Source organism: Exophiala xenobiotica (genome assembly GCF_000835505.1).
Source record: "Exophiala xenobiotica strain CBS 118157 unplaced genomic scaffold supercont1.4, whole genome shotgun sequence".
In the NCBI taxonomy this organism is placed as follows: domain Eukaryota; kingdom Fungi; phylum Ascomycota; class Eurotiomycetes; order Chaetothyriales; family Herpotrichiellaceae; genus Exophiala; species Exophiala xenobiotica.
The window spans coordinates 839,822-859,615 of record NW_013562491.1 but is presented as its reverse complement, the minus strand read 5'-3'; the positions used below and the strand labels follow the sequence as shown (position 1 = coordinate 859,615).

At 52.8% G+C, this 19,794-nt stretch overlaps 6 protein-coding genes across 7 annotated transcripts; 2 read left to right on the top strand and 4 right to left on the bottom strand.

Moving 5' to 3' along the window:
- Positions 1-452: 452 nt before the first annotated feature.
- Positions 453-1,842, bottom strand: PV05_06490 (uncharacterized protein; the record flags this gene model as incomplete). The annotated part of the gene is made up of 2 exons (XM_013459236.1): positions 453-1,396; positions 1,476-1,842. 2 exons carry the CDS (start codon positions 1,840-1,842, stop codon positions 453-455), a joined length of 1,311 nt encoding a protein of 436 aa, XP_013314690.1.
- PV05_06489 (uncharacterized protein) lies at positions 1,404-4,608 on the top strand. Its single transcript, XM_013459235.1, has 3 exons — positions 1,404-2,653; positions 2,751-3,518; positions 3,620-4,608. Exons 1-3 carry the CDS (start codon positions 2,558-2,560, stop codon positions 4,316-4,318), a joined length of 1,563 nt encoding a protein of 520 aa, XP_013314689.1. The 5' UTR covers positions 1,404-2,557; the 3' UTR covers positions 4,319-4,608.
- A 689-nt stretch (positions 4,609-5,297) lies between these two features.
- PV05_06488 lies at positions 5,298-8,887 on the bottom strand. Of its 2 annotated transcripts, XM_013459234.1 has the most exons (4): positions 7,904-8,887; positions 7,752-7,849; positions 6,924-7,703; positions 5,298-6,872 (listed from the first exon to the last, which is right to left on the bottom strand). In XM_013459234.1, the coding sequence occupies exons 1-4, from the start codon at positions 8,267-8,269 to the stop codon at positions 5,735-5,737; spliced, it is 2,382 nt and encodes a 793-aa protein (XP_013314688.1). In that variant the 5' UTR covers positions 8,270-8,887; the 3' UTR covers positions 5,298-5,734. The 2 variants fall into 2 exon arrangements, with proteins under 2 accessions (XP_013314688.1, XP_013314687.1); XM_013459233.1 differs by having other exon boundaries at positions 6,924-7,849.
- A 4,524-nt stretch (positions 8,888-13,411) lies between these two features.
- On the bottom strand, positions 13,412-14,189 carry PV05_06487 (uncharacterized protein). Its single transcript, XM_013459232.1, has 2 exons — positions 13,856-14,189; positions 13,412-13,797 (listed from the first exon to the last, which is right to left on the bottom strand). The coding sequence occupies exons 1-2, from the start codon at positions 14,036-14,038 to the stop codon at positions 13,576-13,578; spliced, it is 405 nt and encodes a 134-aa protein (XP_013314686.1). The 5' UTR covers positions 14,039-14,189; the 3' UTR covers positions 13,412-13,575.
- A 142-nt stretch (positions 14,190-14,331) lies between these two features.
- PV05_06486 (uncharacterized protein) lies at positions 14,332-16,362 on the top strand. The gene is made up of 2 exons (XM_013459231.1): positions 14,332-14,492; positions 14,653-16,362. Exons 1-2 carry the CDS (start codon positions 14,371-14,373, stop codon positions 15,845-15,847), a joined length of 1,317 nt encoding a protein of 438 aa, XP_013314685.1. The 5' UTR covers positions 14,332-14,370; the 3' UTR covers positions 15,848-16,362.
- On the bottom strand, positions 16,339-19,761 carry PV05_06485 (uncharacterized protein). Its single transcript, XM_013459230.1, has 4 exons — positions 18,738-19,761; positions 18,574-18,678; positions 17,167-18,515; positions 16,339-17,113 (listed from the first exon to the last, which is right to left on the bottom strand). The coding sequence occupies exons 1-4, from the start codon at positions 19,209-19,211 to the stop codon at positions 16,891-16,893; spliced, it is 2,151 nt and encodes a 716-aa protein (XP_013314684.1). The 5' UTR covers positions 19,212-19,761; the 3' UTR covers positions 16,339-16,890.
- Positions 19,762-19,794: the final 33 nt, after the last annotated feature.

Sequence of the window (19,794 nt, the reverse complement as noted above, 5' to 3'; positions counted from 1 at the left end):
GTGTCCTAGCGAAAGGCGTCACGCCGCTTTATCATCGCAGCCGACAAAGGCGCAATTCTATTGGCCCCGGCTCCGGTACCTTCAAACAGCGTGATCTACAGTTGTTGACCATCGCATGCCATTGTTAAGCAACCCTCTGACCAAAAAATGATATATAATAGATGTACGACACAGGGAGCTGGAAATGCCTTGGATCCAGGATGATCAACCTTGGACTGACACTAATATCCCCTGGATAGATTATATGGAGTTTCGTGCTTCCATATCTCTTTGAAACTTCGTGCTGTTCCTCGATCAGGCATGGAAAGAACATCTCATCAGACACGAGTACTGGCTTGATCGTTGTGAGCAACTGATGGCGTTATTGGCGCCTCTCTCTCTCTCTCTCTCTGTGGTGCTACACAACTACTAACACGGGGGGAGCTGCGCCGACAATCACATCACTCTATCAATCAAGCAAGCAGATCGAATCCCATAGCCCGCCTCCCTGCTTCACCACTCAGGATACTCTTCTCGCCAGTAAACAATTTGAAATGTTTTTCGCCGGGACCTCTCCGAAAGTCTTCGGGCGGATTGCCTTTCAAGAAATCCTCCAACTGGCCCTTGATATAGCTCTTATTCTGCTCCGTCCTGGGCGTGGCCGCAATGTAGGTGACGCTCGCCTCGTGGTCACCATTGTGGTCAACCTCGACCGCATGACACATATCGGCGTGCCACCAAACCGTATCGCCGGGGTTCATCTTCGGGATGCCGACCATGCACTCGCGCAACCGAAGGTGGGGGTGCGAAGAAGGGCTCAGCAGCTGGCTATCGGCTCTGAACGTTCCAGGAAACCAAGGAGTTTCCGGGTCGAATGTCCACTTGCCCGCATCCCTGACATCTTCTTCCGAGTCAGAGTCCGGTGCTCGGAAAAATGGCCGCAGCAGCAAATAGGCAATGGTCCATTTGACATTGGGATACAGCATCAAGCTACCCTCACCCGGTCCTGCCGAGGTCAACGCGGTCCAGCCCTGGAAGCTTCGGAAGACTCTCGAGTGGGCAGACCCCGGAAACATGGCCTGATTGGCGTCCTTGCGCATGGTCAAATCGTAGATGTCCAGCAGTTCTGGGTGGCCCGAGAAAACGGCGGAGTAGAATGACTGGTAAACAGGATCGGCCCATCGACACAGGCTTCCAGCATCAATGTGCGGACCGAGACCTCGAAACGGGATTCCGGGAGGTCGAATACGCACCCCGTCCGCATAGGAGAGGGGTTCGGGCGAGGTGGTGCCAGTGTCGTCGTGCCACCAAGAGTTGAGCTCCTCCGACAGTCTCAACTGATTCGGATGCGACCGGGCTGCTATCTGGGTCGGCGAGTAATACAGGTTGAGAATGAACGGCGTTTCAGCAGGCCAGCCTGGAGTGCATCATTGTTAACGAAGAAACAAAAGTCTCGACCTTTTTGAGTTAGGTACTGAGCTTCAAGAAAGACGTACCTCCTATCGATGACCGGTTTGCAGCAACATACTCCTTGAGGTTCTGGAACCATTCGTCGGCTTGTGCCTCGCTGAAGACATTGCGGACGACAAAACATCCCGTATCCTTGAGCTTGGTCTTTTGTTCAGGTGTCAGGGCGAAAATGTCTTGGAACTGAATTTCTGGTATAGCAGAAGACCCTAGCTCAGCGATAGAGTCTGTCACCGACTCCAGCTCCTTGCAGACTCTTAGCCAGCTCTGCACAAGCGCGTCTTTCCCATACTTGTCCACGATAGCCTTCTTGTACCCGACAAGGTCGTCACCACGTTCTGCCTTGGAGGCCGTGAACTCGGGCCAATCCGGCCAAGACAAGAGTTTTCCAGGCATCTTGTGTCCGTCGCTTTCCCTTTCTCTTCCTTATCACCAATGACGCCGATGTCCTTGTGTGCAACTCGAGATATCAGATATCAGAAATGAAAGACTCGAGTTAAATAGCCTGCACGCTCAAGGTTTACGGACATCTACGAATGCTTCTAACCTACCTGGGCGCCTCTTTCGGCTGAGCTCGGCCGAGTTTGTCAATGCACAACCTCGACGGACTTCCACACCCCTGCGAAATACGGGGAAAGGAGCGCTGTGGAGGAGATACTATAGAACGGTCCGGACAACACCGGCCAATCGACGACTAGCCGGTTATCTAGACCGTGCTAAACCAACAGGGCCACTGTCGACCCAGCTTCATCTTCCAGTCTCAGAGATAACAGACGAAAGCCAAATCTCAACACCAGCCGGCGTCTTGGTCCAGGTCACATAATCCCTGAATCGTTATTGGCCGAACAGGAGATCTCTTGACGTACGCTATCTCATGGACAACACCATTCGTTCATAAGAGTACGAACACGAGCATCAAGTCGTTGTTTCTAGCCAGGCGAGCGAGATGTCGCTACTGTGCATTATGTCTATATAGGGCAGCGATAATCCCTCGGTCCATTCGAGCTTCCACGAACCCAAAACCCAACCAAATTCAAGAGTCGCCGTATCAGTACTCCGTCAGGCTTTTCGGAGGGAAGCACAGTCCTGTGAAACAGCATCAAGCAACAAAATGTCCCCCATTCCCTGGAGTCTGCCCTCATGGGTGCCCAAAGACTCACGCGTCGCCAGTGCCCTGCTGGTTCTCACATCATGTGTGACCTCGACGGTAAATATCCTCCGCACCCCTTGTTCCTACATCGCACCCCCATGCATTCATCGGCAAGGCACAGAGCAATGCTGACCCTGACCCATGTGTCCAAAAGACCCTAGGCTTCGACGGCTCGATGATGAACGGTCTGAACATCCTCCCTTCCTACACCGACTATTTCACCCTCACCACGGCCACGCTGGCGCTCAACACGGCCTCCGTCTGGATGGGCAGTGTCATCTGCGGCATCGTGTACGCAAAAGTCCCTGACTGGATCGGACGCAAATGGGCCTTGTTCTTTGGCGCCATCCTCACAATCATCGGAGTCATCATCCAAACCGCCGCCCAGAACATTGCCATGTTCGTCATCGCCAGAATCATCATTGGATTCGGCACAGGTGCTTCCTCTATTGCTGGTCCTATCTACTTGGCCGAGACCCTGCCTGTCAAATACCGTGCCTGGGGATTGGGCATATTCTACGATTTCTGGTACGTCGGCGGCCTGATTGCCGCAGGCGTCACATATGGCACTGCCAAGTTCGACTCAACATGGGCATGGCGCCTCCCGTCCTTGCTCCAATGTCTCTTCAGCATCATGTGTCTCTCACTCTTGCCTTTCACGCCCGAGAGTCCTCGGTGGCTCGTATCCCAAGGACGAAATCAAGAAGCCCTCGTTGCGCTGGCCAACACCTGTGCCAACGGCAACATCGACGACGCCGCCGTGCTCATTCAGTACCGCGAAGTCACCGACACCTTGTCCTTTGAGCAGACGTACGAGAAGCGCTCGTTTATGAGCCAATTCCTCAGCAGCGCAACCACGCGCAAGCGGATTTTCCTGGTCAGCACGGTCGCCGTCTTCTGCATGCTGAGCGGCAACAACATCGTATGTACTCTCTTCGCCAAAAGGCCGTGCCAGCTAAGCACGATTCTTTTGCCTTCAAAAGTCCCTGTCTTCATTTGAGACGGCTTTCTGACGAGTTGCAGATCTCGTACTATTTCGGCACCATGCTCACCCAGGCCGGAGTCACGGACTCGACAACGCAGCTGGAAATCAACATCATCCTGAACGCCTGGTGCCTCGTGGTCTCCATCATCGGTACCATGATGTCCGACAGACTAGGCCGCAAGTCTCTAGCGGCCATCTCCACCGGCCTCTTGACCATCTTCATCTTCATCGTCGGCGCCCTGACCAAAGTATACGGCAACTCGACCAACCAGTCCGGTATTTACGGCACCGTCGCCGCCATCTTCCTGTTCCAGGGCGCCTACAGCTTCGGCTGGACGCCCCTGACTGTCCTGTACCCGCCCGAAGTCCTAAACTATAGCATCCGATCCATCGGCATGAGTTGGTACACATTCCTCGTCAACGGCGTTGGCTTGATGGTCACTTTCTCTTTCCCATTCGCACTCGAGGCCATCGGCTGGAAGACCTACATGATCAACGGCGCTTGGGACGTCCTTGAGCTCGTTGTTGTACTGGTAACCTGGGTTGAGACCCGCGGACGAACGCTCGAAGAGATCGATGAGAATCTGGATGGCGTGGTGCACAGTGATGTCCCGAAGTTGGAGACTCTTATGGGAGTGCCGCAAGCGGAGAGAGTGGGAATTGTGGAAGCATTGGACCTCTCGACTGCTAAGGAGGTTGAGGCACGGGGCACGGTTGTTGAGGTGCCGAAGGATTAAGTGGGTTTGTATGTATCATCCATCAATGACACGCTAGGTCGACATTTCTTGATGAACTTCCTCAGCAAGCTTTGTCTTGAGGGTCCCTGAGCGGAGCTCCTCGGTCGATATCATCCGCCGAACTTTGATTTACAATGCGGCCGGCCTTCGTGAGGAGCTTTGCTATTGATGAGCGTCATCACCGTCAATGAGAAAATGGCCTCAAGACTATGTTTAGGTGGCGTTTCCCGGCCTAACCACTGTATATGAAGTATGCACCAGATGTAGCAAGACGCAAGAAGCCTTTTATCGGCCGTGGCATTTACAATTGAGAACCTAAATATACTAGTAGCTCTCACAGAAAACAATCCCCTATTCGCCCTCTTCACCTTGAACAGTGAGTCGAACACCTTGAACAGTGAGTCGAACACCTTGAACAATGAGTCGGGGCAAACTCTTGAAACAGCTCGTCCGGGCAAAACGCTGGCAATTCAATTGCTCACCACCAAACTTGTCCTCATACCCAAGTTCCAACCAAAGTCGCTTAAAACGGTGAGTGCGTCCGTTCTTTACATGAGTCGAGCTGAGGCCCGGCAAGCGAACAGATTCACCCAGAAAATAAAGATTTTAGGCATATTCAGTCCACCCAAGGTGGTATATTGACTCGATTAGCCCAAGGCCATGCCTCAAGAGACTCACGCATGTGAGTGTCAGATCCAAGCACATGTCTTACCTTCTCGCGGGTTGAGGGATAAACCAGAGTTGACGGAAGATACCATTGCCTTCCTGACTCAAACTCGGAGGGAGTGGCTGGCTGGCAGGTGTCTCGGCTGTACATGGCAAAAGGGCTGCCTCAATCGCACACGACTCTTTTGCTTCTTTCATATCTTCCTTGGAACCATTTTCTAACAGTTTGCAGGACCTTCAGGAAGTGCTGCGGCGTGGAGGAGATATCAGACACGTAAAAGCTCAAGCAGAGGTTGGTACTATGACAAATGCACGAGTACCGATAGATGTTGGCAAGAACTTGCAAGGGAGAGGCGGTTTAGTCACGATGATTCACTCGCGAAACAATGGCGCGATGTCCGGTTTTTTTCTTCTCCTGCCACAATATTGTCAGAATACCAAATCAATGTATCGACTTGTCCAGGAGGCGATAAGCACATGGTCATACGGGAGGCGGCGACAACGTGTTCGATCAGAGGCCAAGTCACAAAGCCCTGTGCTCCAGCTGGGTGTCTCCAGGGGCACATGTCGTACCTTTGTTCGAATGCAGAATGCGAGACGGAAGTTTTCGGCGGGTTGTCATTGCTTGCTTCGTTTCTAGGTATAGGGTATCTCCATCAATGCTTCGATGCGGTTGACTGCTCGTCAAACATATATAACCAGTCATACAATTTTCGTGACTGTCTGATTAAAACTTGCATTCGTACTCTATTATATGATATTCGCAATCGTCATTCGTGATCGATGGTCGCCTGTAGGTTGATTCGATGCGTTCAATGGCGGAAGTGTCGGTCCCGGCGTATGCTCGTTTGATGCTTGTTGACTTGGGTAAGGAGTTTGGTGTTGATCATGTGCACGCTGTTGCTTTGAGTCGCATAGTCGTTGCAAGTATCTCGCTGATTGCTCGATATGCTGCCACCCGCCCCAGTCATGCTGTTCCTCTTCGGAAAGAAAATTATCCCAGGACGGTGACTGAGCACTTGGTATTGAGTGCTGCTCGGTCTCCGGATTCAGATGCTTGGGTCTGCCATGCTTTTGACGCCGGCTGAGATGTGTTCCAGTCTCAGCATTGCCCCACACCCAGCTATTTGTACTCGCTTGCAGGTCCGCAGAGAGATAAACCAGGATTTCTTCGTCGTGCTCAGGGTCGAGGGAGCCCGGCCGTTCATAGTGCTCAACCAGCCGACGTAGGAAGAAGGAAAGGTGCCTCCCACAACAGATGTTGATGGACCGCGCATCGTTAATGACAGAAGCAGCCCGCAGAACCACAAAAAAAGGGTCGAAAAATTGTCGAAATAGAAGCAGAAGCATGCAGCGCCACAAATGGGTGCAGATCAGAGTTGTGGAAGAGAGAATAAATCGCTGCTCCAAATCATGCGACTGCAAATGAGGTGCTAAGCATCTTGATATGACAGTCGCAGTATCTCGAGCCGCGTGGACGCACTGTTCGATCGCCTGCGCTCGCTGCTCGGGAGAGGATGAAGGCGATAGATTATGGCGATGGAGTAGTATTCTGGTGTTTTGAAAATAAAGTAATGGGGCCATGATACACGGATCTAAGGGTGTTGTGGCTGACAGGTGCAACGGCCGGGGAAAGAGTTGTAGGCAGTCGCCCAGATGGGTCTCGAACTTCGTCAACCCTTCATTCGTGATACAGAGGGAACGGAACATCTTCGCCAATGGTGCCAAAAGCCGGGCGACGTGAACGCTCGCCAGCAGCAGGGTGGGTGGGAGAGGAGTCTGGATGTCGTCGGTCACCAGTCTTTCCTCATCGAGGACCTGAGGATACTCGGTGTCGCATTCGTCGTCATTGATAAGCATAGGCTTGCCCAGTTCTAATGCTAGGAGTCTGGAACCGTTAGCACGAAAAACCCCGTGGGTTCACCCCTGGAAGACGTACCGATCCCAAACATAGAAGGAATACCATATCCGTTTGCGCATTTCTCCCTCTATAGGCGACCATTGGCCACCCTGGACATGCAAGCCCAGATCCTGAACGATACGAATGGCAGAGCCCAGCCAGATCCAGCTGGCAGACTTTCTGTTCATCTCGACCAGCGCGATGCTGGCCAGAAACGCCACGATTGCCTGGTTTATAGTGACATCATCTTCCCAAAAGTTGATGGTTGATATTGCCCTCGTAAGGTAATCCTGTGCTTCCGGAAGTCTGCTGGACTCGTGGGTAGCTAGCGCACCGCATGCTAACACTCCATACAAAGTCGCCACCCAGTCGATTGGTAGGGTATGTGTACTTGGTTTCTCCACGGCTATCGCGAAAGTGCGCTGGAATCTCGGCCAATACAAGACAGGGAAATGGCGATGTACACATTCGTGGTAATAGTGCAGGAGTCGCTCTGCCGCCGCTCGTGATGGCAAACCTTGCAGATCTGAAACGTTCGAGTGCGCACTATGTGATCGTGGGTGCGCCCCCGTGACAGGGGGTTTCAACAAGCCGCGGCCAATGTCATTCAACTGCATCCTTGCGTTTGTGAGATCTTGAGGAGACCTTGCTTTCAACATCCTTCGTGGCGATTTTCCGACCGTTGGGAAGTCTGCGAAGGCTAGAGAGGCGGTGTCAGGACGGAACTCGGTGGACAGGTCGTTCCTTTGCTCAACGGCACGCAACCGCTCAAGCTGTTGACGTGCTTCAATCAACTGTCTTTCCAGATCCTGTACTTGTCTGTGGGGAGTCAGAAAATTGGCTTGCGAAGTGGTCGGGCGGACTCACTTGATCGACGACATGCGACGGTTTGTGTCCTTGGTGAACTGGCAACGGACATTGCGACTCGAGCATTCGGTACAACTAGAGGTCTCTGTTGCGTCACACTTTTGAAGCACGTTAGTGACCTGTCGACGCTCATGCATCCCTGAAAGACCGACCTTCACTTTGCGCTCGCGACAAGCGTCGCAGCTCGGATCTTTCCGTCTCTGTCGATAGGCCCTTTTTGGGTTATGCATCATCATGGCCGAAATTTGAGCAGGAGAGGGAGTGCCACTTCCCCCACCTCCTGCTCGTAAGGCTTCGCCGAGATGCGAATAGCCATCGTGCGGGGAGGCCGATCCAAGCTCGTGAGAAGGATAGTAAGAAGACATGGTTGCTGGATCTTGTATTGTCAACCCAGGTCGAGTATGTGGAGGGAACGAAGTGGCCGAGTGAGACTGCTGGCTTGGATCGTGGGCACTCAGTGGCGACGCCGAGGAGGCGATGCTCGGCGACTCTTTGAGAGAGAAGAGATGATTCTGCATCTTTGACGACGGAGAGTCGCGGCTCCACGAAGCAGGCCCCAACACCGGTCGTACTTCGTTATCGAAAATCGAAAGAGGGTCGTGTTGTAATGTCGAGGCATCCCACTGTCCCCTTCTGCGTGCCTGGGACAGGGCGTGGACTGGACAGTCCAGGTCCAAGGATCCAAAGTGATGAGAGGGCGAAGAATTTTGACGTAGAAGAAAGGTAAGGTCAGGTCAGTTGCGAGATCTCTTGGAATCACCGTAGCAATCGAAGCGAGATGCAGTGATTTGATGGAAACTGGTAAATGTCCGACCTTGGCCGTTCTGGTCCACGGGGGGGAAAGCGAGAGTGGCCCACTACGACTGGTCGCCACTCCCACAAACTGGACAGCCGAAATTGACGCTCAAATGTCGCATCGAAGACCTGTGTACGGGCAGAAGGAGCGTTCACCGTTGAATGAGAGAATATTTGGCGACCTCAGCCAAGGAAAGAAGCGGCGAGCGCCATGCAACCGAGTCAACTGATACGTCGATCCCAAGCCGACCAATGCTGGGGCCAGATCGTCAGGGCTAGAGGACAAAGACATGCATGGGGTTAAGAGGAGAAGGAGCGAACTGAGAGATAGATCACCTCCATGAACACACATCGAAAGAAACAAACCAACATGGTCGAGTGACAACTCACGAGGTGAACTGCCGGTATCGCGCGTGGCGTTGGAGACACGCCAAAGGGATCCGCTGAAAAGAATGGAGGAGCCTGTGGCTACTGTGCTAGACAGGCCCTGATCCTGCCAGTCTGCTACGAGTAGAGGACCATGGAGCGAATACTGTGAGACTCTGAGTAGGGAGGTGGATAACCACAGTGACTAGTTGGAATAGAACGTCTGGAGTCTGGTGTGCAAACTTCAAGCCAACCGACCTGGTAGGTAGTGCCACTGCCAGTCTGGATGATCCGACCGAAGCCAAATCCCAAGTGTGGAAGGACGTCCACCGTTCCAGGGCCCCGTTCGAGCCGTTCGGAATGGATCGCGGGCCTGGGAAGGCTAGAGCGGTAGAGCCTGCAGCGGTAGACCGTAGCACCAGCCTGCACCAGCCTTACACAGTAAGCCCCCGGTTCTGGCAGCCGAGGTGACAGAAGCTCAAGAAGCCACAACCCTCTGAACAACCGAATGGGGCATACCAGGGAGCCAAAGCATGGGTCCAGCCACCGAGCGGTGTGCGCCAACATCCACTAGGTCCTTTCAAAAATAGCTCCCCTGTCCAGACTGGAAGCCAGGGCTCCCCGGGTGGGCGAGGTGGGTGCCTGGAAGCTTCCTCTACCACCGTTCAGGCAACCCCCATGATGGGCCCAGGATAGCCCCAAACATTTTAAGCTCGTCCCCAGCCTGTAGACTTCAGCAGCGTTGGGTGCATACCGTACTGCAAATCCCATCATCGAAGAGGCTCGGGCTGGCCCGGTATCCCAAAGGAGGTCTCATAGGTGGCGATCAGACAAACTCTGGATCGACGTCAGATCAACTATGTATCAGTGAAACGAGCATGTCGTGCAGAGACTGAGGTCACTGGTTCAACGGCCCTGGCAAACCACCATGGGGCTTTGATGTCTTGGAAGACATATTCTAGGTGGTCGTAGTCCACTATTGCTGGCTCCGTCGCCTTTCCTGGCGGCTCTGTGGACTCTGGAGACGGACCGAGGGTGATCATGACCTTGGCTAGGGCATGTGGGCAACTGGAAGCGGAATCGGTGGGCCGTTAAGGAGAATGAGCTCCCGAATTTCCAGGGCTTGAGCCGGTTCGAGCTGCTTTGGCCGAAGGAATGATCTGCTTGAGATCGTCTTCGTTCATCTTAGCACATACATGCTGTAGTACTAGGTCCGCGAACCATTTATATCCGGGTTGAAAGGAAAGTCGTGTTCCATCTTCAACAGCTTGCCACAAACTATGGGAATTGATCTTCCATGATTGAGAGGTCGATCCAGCCAGGGTCCTCAGGGAATACTGTAACACACAGTACTCGTAGGAACATGCCGTCTGGAAACCCCCTGGCAGGGATCGTCTCTTGTTAATGTTGGCTTTAATGTTCGACGCCAAAGTGGGCATAGTCCTGCCATTGTACGCTTCATCGAACTTGCAGGAAAGCGCATTCGGGAGGCAGGATACTACTTAGGATGGGGGGCATGGACTGGGGAGTGTTTTGACCGTCTCCACTGTAGAGCTCGCTCGCACAATAGTATCCGCATAGTACACAGCAGTGGAAGTATCTCGTTTCTCATAGTAAGTATCGGAGAGCGTTCCATGGTTTACTGGTCCCCAACGGCCCCAAGAGCAACACTATGATAAAACTCAAGTCCCCGCGGGCTATCGGATGATTCTAGCGTCATCGTAGGCGACAGTCTGGTGCTGGATGGATGCCACATCGACAATTTTAAGGTTGGCCATCATTTGTACCGATGGAAACACGGGAAAAGAATCTACAAGAACCTGGCCCCCAGCTCTTTTAGTGTGGCGTCGATCATGGCGCTTAGGCAACTCTTCCATGCAGATTGGCGGCCCAGGGTGGCTGAGGTCGAGAATCTGAAAAAAAAAATAGAGAGACGGTGAGCTCAACAAGATCTTACTTTCCTCTGCATCAAGGGAGCCCTCAGCTCTGTTGAACTCGCGTGATGGTCTAGATGGTCGCGTAAACCATGGTCCGGTCTAGAATTCGCAAAGGGCAGCTCCAGCCAAGTGCACAACCCTTCCATCCCTGATCGTAAGGAACCTCTCACGTTCAAAGCTTCGGCGAGTCGTGGGGCATAGAAGGTGATCCGCCGAACACAATCCGTGTCCGTCTCTCCTTATCTCTGCCGTGCGCTCTCCAGCTTGGGACGAGTAGGGGGCTGTGTAACGGTGCATTGACCAACTGTGCCGAATATCCCCTGGCTCGTCATCAAGCAAGGGGGAATGTGAATGCTTCGATAGTCAAAGATGGCGCCGGTTTGCTCTTCATGGCCAAATGACCGTGGTAGGACTAATGAAAATCTTGGTAGGGAGTGTTGGTTGCGTAGGATTGCATGTCAGAGATTGATAGGCACGAGCAGGCGCTTCCGACGGGAGGCTACTCGATGGACGTTAGTCGAGTTCATGTCCAGCACCCACCAAGGAGACCTTCGCTAGGGTTTCTCGGTAGACCATGCCGGGGGCTGAACGGCAACACTTTATCCAGGATGAAAGCCTATTTTTGCTTTCACTGCCCCAGCTCCAGGGCAGAGCGGTGCTTGGAACAGTTTCGGGATCCCGGAACAGGCTTCTGAATTTCCACTGCAGTACGGAGTACAAGGGCTCCAAGGGCAAGTGAAGCCAGAAAACCGGGTCCTGAAGCCACGGCTTGACGTCTGTCATTTGGTGGATCGACTTGATTATTGCACATTACGAGTAGAACGGCCCCTTCGAAAGAGTCTCCGAGGAAATATGCGCAGAAGTATCGTCAACACTGTGGCAGTCTGTCTTTGTACGAGATCGGCTTCAGACCGAAAAGCCATTGTCATCGTTGGACCTCGGAGCTAGCTCGAACATGAAGCGAAGATGATCGACTTTGCAGGTCACGCCAGTGGTCGGGATGTGCAGCCATCCACGCCAATGTACCCAGTTCGTTCTCCGAAGATTGGCAGCCGGGAAGGCCTGCCTGCCACTCCTGCGCGAAAGCTCAAGCTAAAGGATCTTCGATTCTGCTCTTTCTTTTTTTGAGTTTATCCGAGAACTCTTGCACACCAAGCCAGGGGCTGAGGCTCAGCAGGCTTGCGTATCATGATCTAAAACATCAGGGTCATGGTTGATTATACTCACCCTCCTTACGTACTCGTAAATTATTGTGGTGCTCCTCAGCCCTGTTGAAATTGGCCCCCGGACGCTGCCGGGTGGAGCGCCATGATGCGCCCGAGCACCCGGTGAAAGATTTGGTTCCCTCATGGGTGACAGCGTGTCCTTCTCGAATTTCGCTAGAAGCAGGTTCTCGAAGCCCAGTCGCTTACAAGCCGCTGACGACTCGACAAGGCTTTTTGGAGGGGCAGTAAATTGGCCGCAACCTCGCTCAGCCAGCAAGATTGGACGACGCACTCCGCAAGTATTCTCACCACCAGTCGGGATCAATAGTTCCAGAACGCATTCCTGGTCAGGATAGTCCTCCGAAAAATTAGTTGGCAGATTTGGCACAAGGCAAATTGGTCGGTCTGCCATAGTTCGCACTAGCTTCAATAGATGTACTGCGAATGCAGGCTGGTGGGATCGGCAAGCCAGAAATGGCGCTGGGCTGGGGATATCTTTCACTCGTACGAGTAGCAGAGGTCCCAAGCCCTGCGAGCAGGAAGCAGATAATTACCTGAACGCCAGGTTGCCTGTACATCCCATGACAACAAGTCCGTTTAGCAAGATTGCTGACTGGACTCTTCAAAACGAGCGTCAAACCATCGGCTTGTTAGTGCGCCCTACTCGTGAACAGAAATGGACAGAACAGCATGACATCCGGCAGCTCTGTTTTTCTCGGAATGCTTCTCGATGCTACGAGCTCGTAGACGTGAAATCGAATTCGGTGAACCTGTTAAATAATCCAGAGTCTCGAGATCACACTAGGCCACTCTCCGGAAGACAAAAATATGTGGGCTTGACTGCACTCGGAAAGATCATCAAGACCCTGACAGACTCTGCTGCAGTAGCTCACGTCGACGCGGGACAAAGATTCGGTGCTCTTTACTTAGTAATGTTCCACTCACTGTAAATTGGCGCCCGCGACAGACGGTCTCGGCCTCTAATCCGACGTCAGAGGATTTTCAACCTCAACAATATTTCATCGAGGCAAAAAGGTGAAAATTCCACAGTGTCAGCCATGTTTCCCTGCTGGCCTCCGGGAACCCACGAACCTTCGCTTCTTTTGATGGAGAAGGTGCGATCTTCGGAGACCAAATGGACGGCTGGTCGACGATCTTTGACCAGACGTTTGTTTGTCTTTGCCACATTTGGCGGCCTTTTCGGCAAGAGTGACGACGCATCAGTCTCGTCTCGAGCCAGACCAGTCCTCTTTGTACGTCAATCACTGTCAATTCACCTCGAAGACAATGACTTGGAAATGCCAGCCGAGGTCTAAAAATGGAAAAGGACGAGGCTCCATTTGCCGAAGATGCAGGATGGAATGATACCGATTTGTTTGCAGCTGACTTCATACCAGCCACCAACAGCGTCCCTCGGTCGTGTACCTTGGTGACCCGTGGTGACTATTGGTGACCTTGGTAACAAGCCGAGAAAGGAAGGTCGAATGAGATAGAAAAGCCTCCATACGGAGTAGATGTACATTATGCCATTCTCTCGTTCCAATTTTGCATTATCTTTTCGACGGCGACGGTCAAGCCTTCCATTTCCTCCTCGGCCGTCATGCCCGCGAAATTCATGCTGCAACCCACGTAGACTGGTTTTTTCATTCGTCTCGCAAGGATCTTGGCCATCCTCGTCGCATAATCTATGCTCGAGCCAGAAGTTGTCAAGGGTGTACTGATCACGTTGCGGTCGTTCATTACCTGTGGCTCATTAGCAAAGTAGATGCCGAGGGTGCCACTGTTCCCAGATCTCACGTACATCGGGCATTGCATAGACGAAGCTTCCGAGGGGTGGCAGACCTCTGTCAGACTGATCGAGGTTTGTCGTAGTCAAATGGACCATAGTACAATTTCCCAAGGAACTCAAGTGGACATGGAGGTTGACATGTGGGTGTTTTGGTAGAGGAAAGGAGACTTCGACGGGGCGAAATGAAGGCTCCATCCTTCTGGTGCTTGATATGTCTGTGTGCGCTTTGTTCACTTCGCTGGGTATGCTCAAATCGTGAATATCGACAGCATCATTTGCGCGGAGAGCCAACAGATGGTGACAGTGAAGACATTACATGGGAATACACATAAAGGCTTGAGGTGTGATGGCCAGAAGTGAAGGTAGGTACCGTGGTACTGTACCAGGTACATGTATCTTGGTGTATGAAATTCTTGGCATTTCCGACGTCCAAGTTTCCTCCTTCGAGCAGCAAACACCACCTGTGACGGTGACAGAGACGGTGACAGCTTCGACTTTAGTCGATATCGCCATTCCTCAGCACCAGAATGGCTTCGGAGGACGATACCAATGGCGAAGGTCCCTTTTCGAACCCATTGTTTCAGGATGAAGGACCTTTGAAGGACCCTCAAGAGCGGCGCACCATCTTCGCTGCCCTGGACTCGTTCTAGTAAGTCAAAACAAAAACAACGGAGAATTGTGCGGTGTGTCAGTACCAGCAAAAATGGGAATGCACGCTCTTCTCATTCAGTTCCACGAACTGAACCCGGCGAGCCCACTCAAAAATGATGGCTGGCTAACCTGGCGATGGCTAACCCAGCTGAATGAAGCCAGTACCGCAAGAACACGCACTACAACACCACCCATCGACGGCGTCAAAACCTCTACGCGCTCCCCTCAGCACAATGGCAGATGCTAGCCAATCCTCCATTCTCACTTCTCGACACACTGACTGCCATTGACGACGCCATCGACCACAATGCCGACCTGGCCGACGAAATCCTCCGCGTGGGACTGGCCTCATTTGGTCTGGAAGAGAAGCCACCTCCTACTACTGCGAGTAACGTAGACCTGAACTGGCAGGGCAAGGCCAAGCCCAACGATCTATCCAAGGCTCATTCCACCATCCGCCAATTCTACCGTGACTGGTCACATGAAGGCTTCACCCTCGAAGTCAAGCCACTCCTCGACACGATATGGTCGGACCTTTCAGCCCATCTTCCGATTATTGGAGGGCCACCAAGTCTTTGCAATGCACCAGACCTGCTCCTTCCCGGCGCCGGGCTAGGCCGACTGGTCTTCGAACTGTCCCGACTCGGCTACAATGCCACAGGGAACGAAATCTCTTACCACCAACTGCTCGCCAGCAACTTCATCCTCAACTGCGCGCAACACGCAGACCAATACCCCATCTACCCCTTCGCCAACACCTTTACCAACATCACATCCCGCCAAAACCAATTGAAACGCCACACGATTCCCGACGTCCACCCAGCCACCGCCATCTCATCACGGCTCGACGCCGGCCAGCCCGTTGGCGAAATGAACATGACAGCCGGAGACTTCATTCTATCCTACTCGACGCCCGAATGCAAAGAGACTTTCGACGGCGTCGTCAGCGTCTTCTTCATCGACACAGCCCCCAATCTGATCCGCTACGTCGAAACCGTCTGGAACTGTCTCAAGCCCGGTGGTATCTGGATCAACATCGGCCCACTGCTGTGGCACTTTGACGACCGCGTCCACGGCGGTGACAAGGCTGACGCTGACGGAGACCCAGGTGACCTAAACGACGAAGACAAAGGCATCGCCGAGCCCGGAGCCTTCGAACTATCCAACGATGAAGTCGTCCAGCTTGTCGCGCGGCTAGGCTTCGAAGTCGTCCGCCACGAAATCCTGGGCCACGACCATCCAGCTGACTATCCAGCATTCCGGTCCGGCCTCGGGTACATGCAAGACCCATCTAGTCTCCTGCAGAATCGGTATCGCTGTAGCCACTGGGCTGCGCGGAAAGTCAAAGTCTGATCGTCCAGGCCGGTATGCCTTCGTGGCCCAGTCACATTCAACCCAATGACAAGGACAATGACGAGAGACAATGAGATTGGCATTCTGGATGGAGGACCAGAATACCCCGTCTGCCCTCGTCTCTCCCCGTTCAGCTGGCAAGTCTTAATCGAGTCCTCCATCCTCAGACACAGGGGCCCGCTACACCCGCCCTGCGTAGACTCCTCCGCTCCAGAACGTTCTTCACCTCATCGAGTCTGTACAACCCGGAGTCTCAGTTTTGGCAACCCCAGGAGTCAGGTGTTTCTCAGTAAACATAGACCTCATAATGGTCTACAACGAGTCAATGCCGAGATCATCACAATAAAAGCAGCTGAATCCATCCAACAAAAGTCGCCGACTTGAAGAGAACAACTTCTCTATGTCATCCCAGTGTGCTCTTCTTCCTTACCTCTTACCTCTTACTGTTTGTCCGCCCCTGTGATGTTCACTATGCACGGCACACATACCTAGGTATAAATATCGGTCAAAGATTCGTATTGTATGGATATCCTACGCTCATTGTCTGATTCAGCCATCTTAACTAAGGTACTTGATAGCTGGACAGTTTCCCTTCTTCCCCGGCGTCCTTCTCCTTTTCTTCAGCCGTCACGGTCGTCTCCCCCAAACTCGATGTTGTCCGCATGATCATCGACTGCTCATACCCTCGCTCCCCTCTGGAGCTTCCCTCAGACTGCCACCCTCTTGACTCTCCTGTCCTGAAATTATCTTTTTCACTAGATCCACATATTATCATCCGTCTTCGACTCGTGGATATTCGGCAAATGTCTGAAAGGAAGTGTATGTCTTTTCCCGCGGTACACCCTTCCTCTCAACATGTTTAGCGTCAAAACAGAGCTGCATGCATGTAAAGACCAATTGATCCTCCACTCCAACGTTGTTGCAGGGACAAATATGCCAAATCGTCCATGCCAATCAGAGTGAACCGCAACACCAGGGAGCTCTTTATTCTGCTCGCTTTTGCCCATCGACCTCATAACGACATCAGAAAAAGTAACGGTTGATTATCTGAATCGTGCAGTACACCGTCCCATGACCTCTCCCTGGCAGACCAGTTCGGCATTGAATTCTGAGCCATCCAGGGTCAGGTAGATGTCGAAGTAGACCCGGTAAAATGTGCCTTGCGGGGTGTCCATGCGTTCGAAATCCTTTTCTAGGTTCTTTCTTGACAGGTCTGAAGTGAGCGTTACAACTTCCTTGATGCGAGGGTCTTTGGTGTATTCAGGGCTGTGATTCAGTCAGCTCACACGCCACGGACGAGGAATTAGAGATCAACTTACCAAACATCCTCGTCGCACGCGTACAGAATGTCTTCGTACATCAATGTAGCTCCTGGCGCGACTTGTCTAAAGAACGAAACCTTTACAGGTTCACCAATCTTGACTCTCTCACCTTTCTGGACAAAGATCTGTCGGGTATATTTACATCGATCTTTACCGTCGAGACTGGGTACACGGTATTGTTCGGGATGGTAACCTTCCTTGAAAGGTTGCAAAGTGGCCATGAGATAATGTCGTCGAGCCACACGTGAAGTGACCACTCTTTCCGTAATACCTGCCGTGACAGCACCTTTGACAATGGCAGCGACCGAGTCCATAGGTCTGACCACCTTCGACTGAAACTGCGGAGGCACATGTAATTTGATCTGCTGGAAGAGGTATTCGGAAGCACCAAAACCACCGACCACGAGGACATTCTGAAGTGCTCTGTTTTGCGCTTGGATGGCAATGATCTGATTGCGTACGAGCTCGAGGATGCGGTTGACGACGGGCTCGAAGCATTGAAGGATTTCCTCGTTGGTGAAAGTCATGTAACCTTCTTCGATGCCGGCCTCTGGGAATTCGGCCTCGATACCCACGTCCACAGCCCATTTCTGGCCGTTGTTACGGAAGTCGGCCTTGATTCGATTCTCGAAATCCATAATACATTTAGCGTAGACTCTTCCGGCAGTCTTTGATCCATCGGGCAGTTTCATTTTCCGGATTTTGGCCCGCAAGATATTTGAGAAATTGCGGTTGAGAGCCGTCGAACCACAAGAATCACCGCTACCAGCTGTGCATTCGGCGACGGAGAAGGGGGTCTCTTCTTCCACTTCGTAGGCAATCAAGTCGACCGTGCCACCACCACAGTCGACAATTAGAACAGCATCGTGGATCTTAAGGTTGAGGAGGCCAGTCTTGGAGCAAAACATGGCTGCGGCTTCGGGTTCGGTGATGAGGGTCAGTCTGTTGTCGTTCTCGTCTCGAATGAAACCAGCTTGAATGGCAGCCGCTCTAGTCGCTGCCTTTCCTGCATCGTTCCAGATGGCCGGCACCGTCAGGAAGTATCGGATGTTACGCTCTTCTCGATTGAACACCTCACCCAGGGTCTTTTGTAATTGGACTCGCATGGCTTGTCGGAGTTTGAAGAGGTAGTCGGCAGCAACGTCGATCTCGGATTTTCCGGGCGGGAGAGGGGGCAGGTTGATAGGGTCTATGTATGTATTGCCCGAGAGCATTAGTTGCAGCTTGAACCATTCCACCTTTTGGACACCCGGCTTGGGGTAGCCGGTAGGGGCGAGAGCATCAGCAATGTCTGGGCCCCAGCCGACAACTTTCTGATACTGGTCGTAGTACAGAACTGTGGGAATCTGTGCTGGCCGTCAGTACAGGGGTTTGAATCAGGCGAGGGTGTGTTTGTCAACGAACCTTTTGTTTCGTTTGGTTGCCTGCGCCAGGCCATTCCGTGATTATGTCCTCCTTCGCTTCTGTGTTCGTCGCGAAAGCGAAAGCCACACCGGAAAAGGTTGTGCCCTGCAACAACGATCAGCGACATGACCACCAAGGGGGAGTGTCTTGCAGCGTCATCTTACAAAGTCAATGCCAACGATAAGCTGAGCCTTACTCCGACCTCCACCTTCCACTTCAGCGGGACGACCAGGCGGAAATTGGTTGGTTGTGTGTTGAATGCCCGGCTGGGGACCAATTTGGCCATATGCACCGCCATATCCGGGGGGTTGTGGAGGCCCCAGCTGAGGATTTCCGCCCATGTAGCCCTGTCTGGTGTCGATGGGAGGAGGGTGGTGCGCCATTTGGTTCGGAGGAGGAGGGAGGGGGGACTGAGGGCGACCTTGAGCAGTCTGGTATGAATAGCTGGGAGGGCGACCAGGAGCGCCTGGCTGGTTCATCGGCGGCAGGCTGGTCTGAGAGGAATTGGGAGGAGGAGGAGGAGGAGTGGTGGCAGTGGTGGAGATGGAGCCGTTTGGCGAAGCGACAGAGGTGGTTTGGATGTTGGCACTACTCTTTCGTTTGGAACCGAAGCCTAAACTCTTGAAGCGAGAGGTCATGACATCGACAACGATGAAGAGGAAATCGGTGGGAAAGAACGATGTAAGGGTGTGGCCGTCGGTGGTGGCAAGTGAGAATAGGCAAGTTTTAGCCGGGGCCTGAGAGAAGGAGAAGTACGAGATTGAGTCGTGAGCGCAGGTGGATGGTGGATGGTGGATGGTGGTGGTGGTGGTTGAGTTGCGGGCGGAGGAGAGAAGCTGCAGCCTGAGGCACCCGGACGACGGTACAGTAACGATACCGACACTAGGGAAGTTGGAATAGCTGACCGTCAGCTTGATGGAGACCGCTAGAGAACCTTTTGCTCAGTGCCCGGGGGCTGAAACTCAGTCGGGAACAATTCGAGCTGTTCTTCTTTCTGTTTGCGATGTTGCTGAAGTCTTTCTTTACAAATGCAGCGTCCAAGGATAAAGAAGAGGAGTTGAATGCATGATTGAACAAAGGTGCCCTTGAGACGCTACCTTACTTGTCGAGTGGCAGCCAAGAGTTGGGCAACACCTAGGTGAGCAATTCTTTGGGCCGGTTACCAGGTATTGAATCGGTTTTATTACGTCTTGTCGTGTCTTACTGCTAAGAGGCGGAAAT

Excerpts from the sequence above, each read along its gene's own strand:
- PV05_06485 (XM_013459230.1), bottom strand. The coding sequence starts at position 19,211 with ATGACCTCTCGCTTCAAGAGTTTAGGCTTCGGTTCCAAACGAAAGAGT. Across the intron at positions 18,679-18,737 it reads TTATCGTTGGCATTGACTTT|GGCACAACCTTTTCCGGTGT; the intron begins GTAAGATGACGC and ends TCGTTGTTGCAG. Across the intron at positions 17,114-17,166 it reads GCGTGCGACGAGGATGTTTG|CCCTGAATACACCAAAGACC; the intron begins GTAAGTTGATCT and ends ACTGAATCACAG.
- PV05_06486 (XM_013459231.1), top strand. The coding sequence starts at position 14,371 with ATGGCTTCGGAGGACGATACCAATGGCGAAGGTCCCTTTTCGAACCCA. Across the intron at positions 14,493-14,652 it reads GCTGCCCTGGACTCGTTCTA|CCAGTACCGCAAGAACACGC; the intron begins GTAAGTCAAAAC and ends AGCTGAATGAAG.
- PV05_06489 (XM_013459235.1), top strand. The coding sequence starts at position 2,558 with ATGTCCCCCATTCCCTGGAGTCTGCCCTCATGGGTGCCCAAAGACTCA. Across the intron at positions 2,654-2,750 it reads CATCATGTGTGACCTCGACG|ACCCTAGGCTTCGACGGCTC; the intron begins GTAAATATCCTC and ends TGTGTCCAAAAG. Across the intron at positions 3,519-3,619 it reads TGCTGAGCGGCAACAACATC|ATCTCGTACTATTTCGGCAC; the intron begins GTATGTACTCTC and ends GACGAGTTGCAG.
- PV05_06487 (XM_013459232.1), bottom strand. The coding sequence starts at position 14,038 with ATGGAGCCTTCATTTCGCCCCGTCGAAGTCTCCTTTCCTCTACCAAAA. Across the intron at positions 13,798-13,855 it reads TCGTCTATGCAATGCCCGAT|GTAATGAACGACCGCAACGT; the intron begins GTACGTGAGATC and ends AATGAGCCACAG.
- PV05_06488 (XM_013459234.1), bottom strand. The coding sequence starts at position 8,269 with ATGCAGAATCATCTCTTCTCTCTCAAAGAGTCGCCGAGCATCGCCTCC. Across the intron at positions 7,704-7,751 it reads CGTCGCATGTCGTCGATCAA|ACAAGTACAGGATCTGGAAA; the intron begins GTGAGTCCGCCC and ends GACTCCCCACAG. Across the intron at positions 6,873-6,923 it reads TCCTTCTATGTTTGGGATCG|ACTCCTAGCATTAGAACTGG; the intron begins GTACGTCTTCCA and ends TAACGGTTCCAG.